A 746-nucleotide genomic window follows, 5' to 3' on the forward strand; every position below is an offset into this window, starting at 1 on the left:
ATCTCCGCGACCCTCCTCGAGTCGAAATTTAAAATCTGTTGTAAAAGGCTGGAGAGTACTGTCATCTTTGTCATGCTACTGCCATGCTACTCGACATATCGACATAACGGTGTTAGACGAATAGAAATTTATGTTTCGTTTTGTCTGTTTTTGTCACGTTGTTTTCTTTCCGTCATTTTTCTTGGATTCCTATAATATTTTGTTTACAACACATACAACATAACTCTCGGTTACAAAAAAATGTGTGCGACGCGTGAGAATGTTAGAATCATTGGCAAGAAATGTAAACACACGCATCCTCTCCTATTGTCAACCGTCGCTTATCAATGAGCGGCGAGCGATAGACAATCAAAACATCCGGGACCTTTAAGCAATTCAAATCGACGTTTATGGGTCTCACGGATTTTTCTGATTCCATTTAGTTCCGGGCCGGCAAGCGACACGCATATCACGTACTACATATGTTGGTAGGTTATTTATTATCAGACGATCAAATTATTTCGTCTTTTGAGATACTTTTAATTAGTCTTTTATCGGCATCGCGTTACATAACACGTATCTTCGATCGAATCGTGTCTACGCAAGTGTTAGTGTCAGTGTCAGTGCCACGACGAAACAGTCGGGATGTTGGGTAGAGAAACCAGAACGTGGAGAACATGGAAAATGCAGGACGCCGAGACAAGATTCGTCATATATTTTCGAGGTATGCCAAATCATTTATTATATAGGAGGTTTCCGTTTTTAGC

General features: G+C 40.5%; 1 protein-coding gene across 1 annotated transcript in view; it reads right to left on the bottom strand.

Annotated features, from left to right (window-relative positions):
• Nucleotides 1-74, bottom strand: part of LOC116843066 (beta-1,3-glucan-binding protein-like) — a 2012-nt gene extending 1938 nt beyond the window's left edge. The window contains exon 1 of the mRNA XM_032813092.1: nt 60-74. Within this exon, the coding sequence (XP_032668983.1) occupies nt 60-74 (15 nt within the window). The remainder of the gene's footprint in view (nt 1-59) is intronic.
• Between the last annotated feature and the right edge of the window lie 672 nt (nt 75-746).

Source organism: Odontomachus brunneus, unplaced genomic scaffold, assembly GCF_010583005.1.
Source record: "Odontomachus brunneus isolate Ranch 3 - 2012 unplaced genomic scaffold, Obru_v1 Obru_scaffold_029, whole genome shotgun sequence".
Lineage (NCBI taxonomy): Eukaryota > Metazoa > Arthropoda > Insecta > Hymenoptera > Formicidae > Odontomachus > Odontomachus brunneus.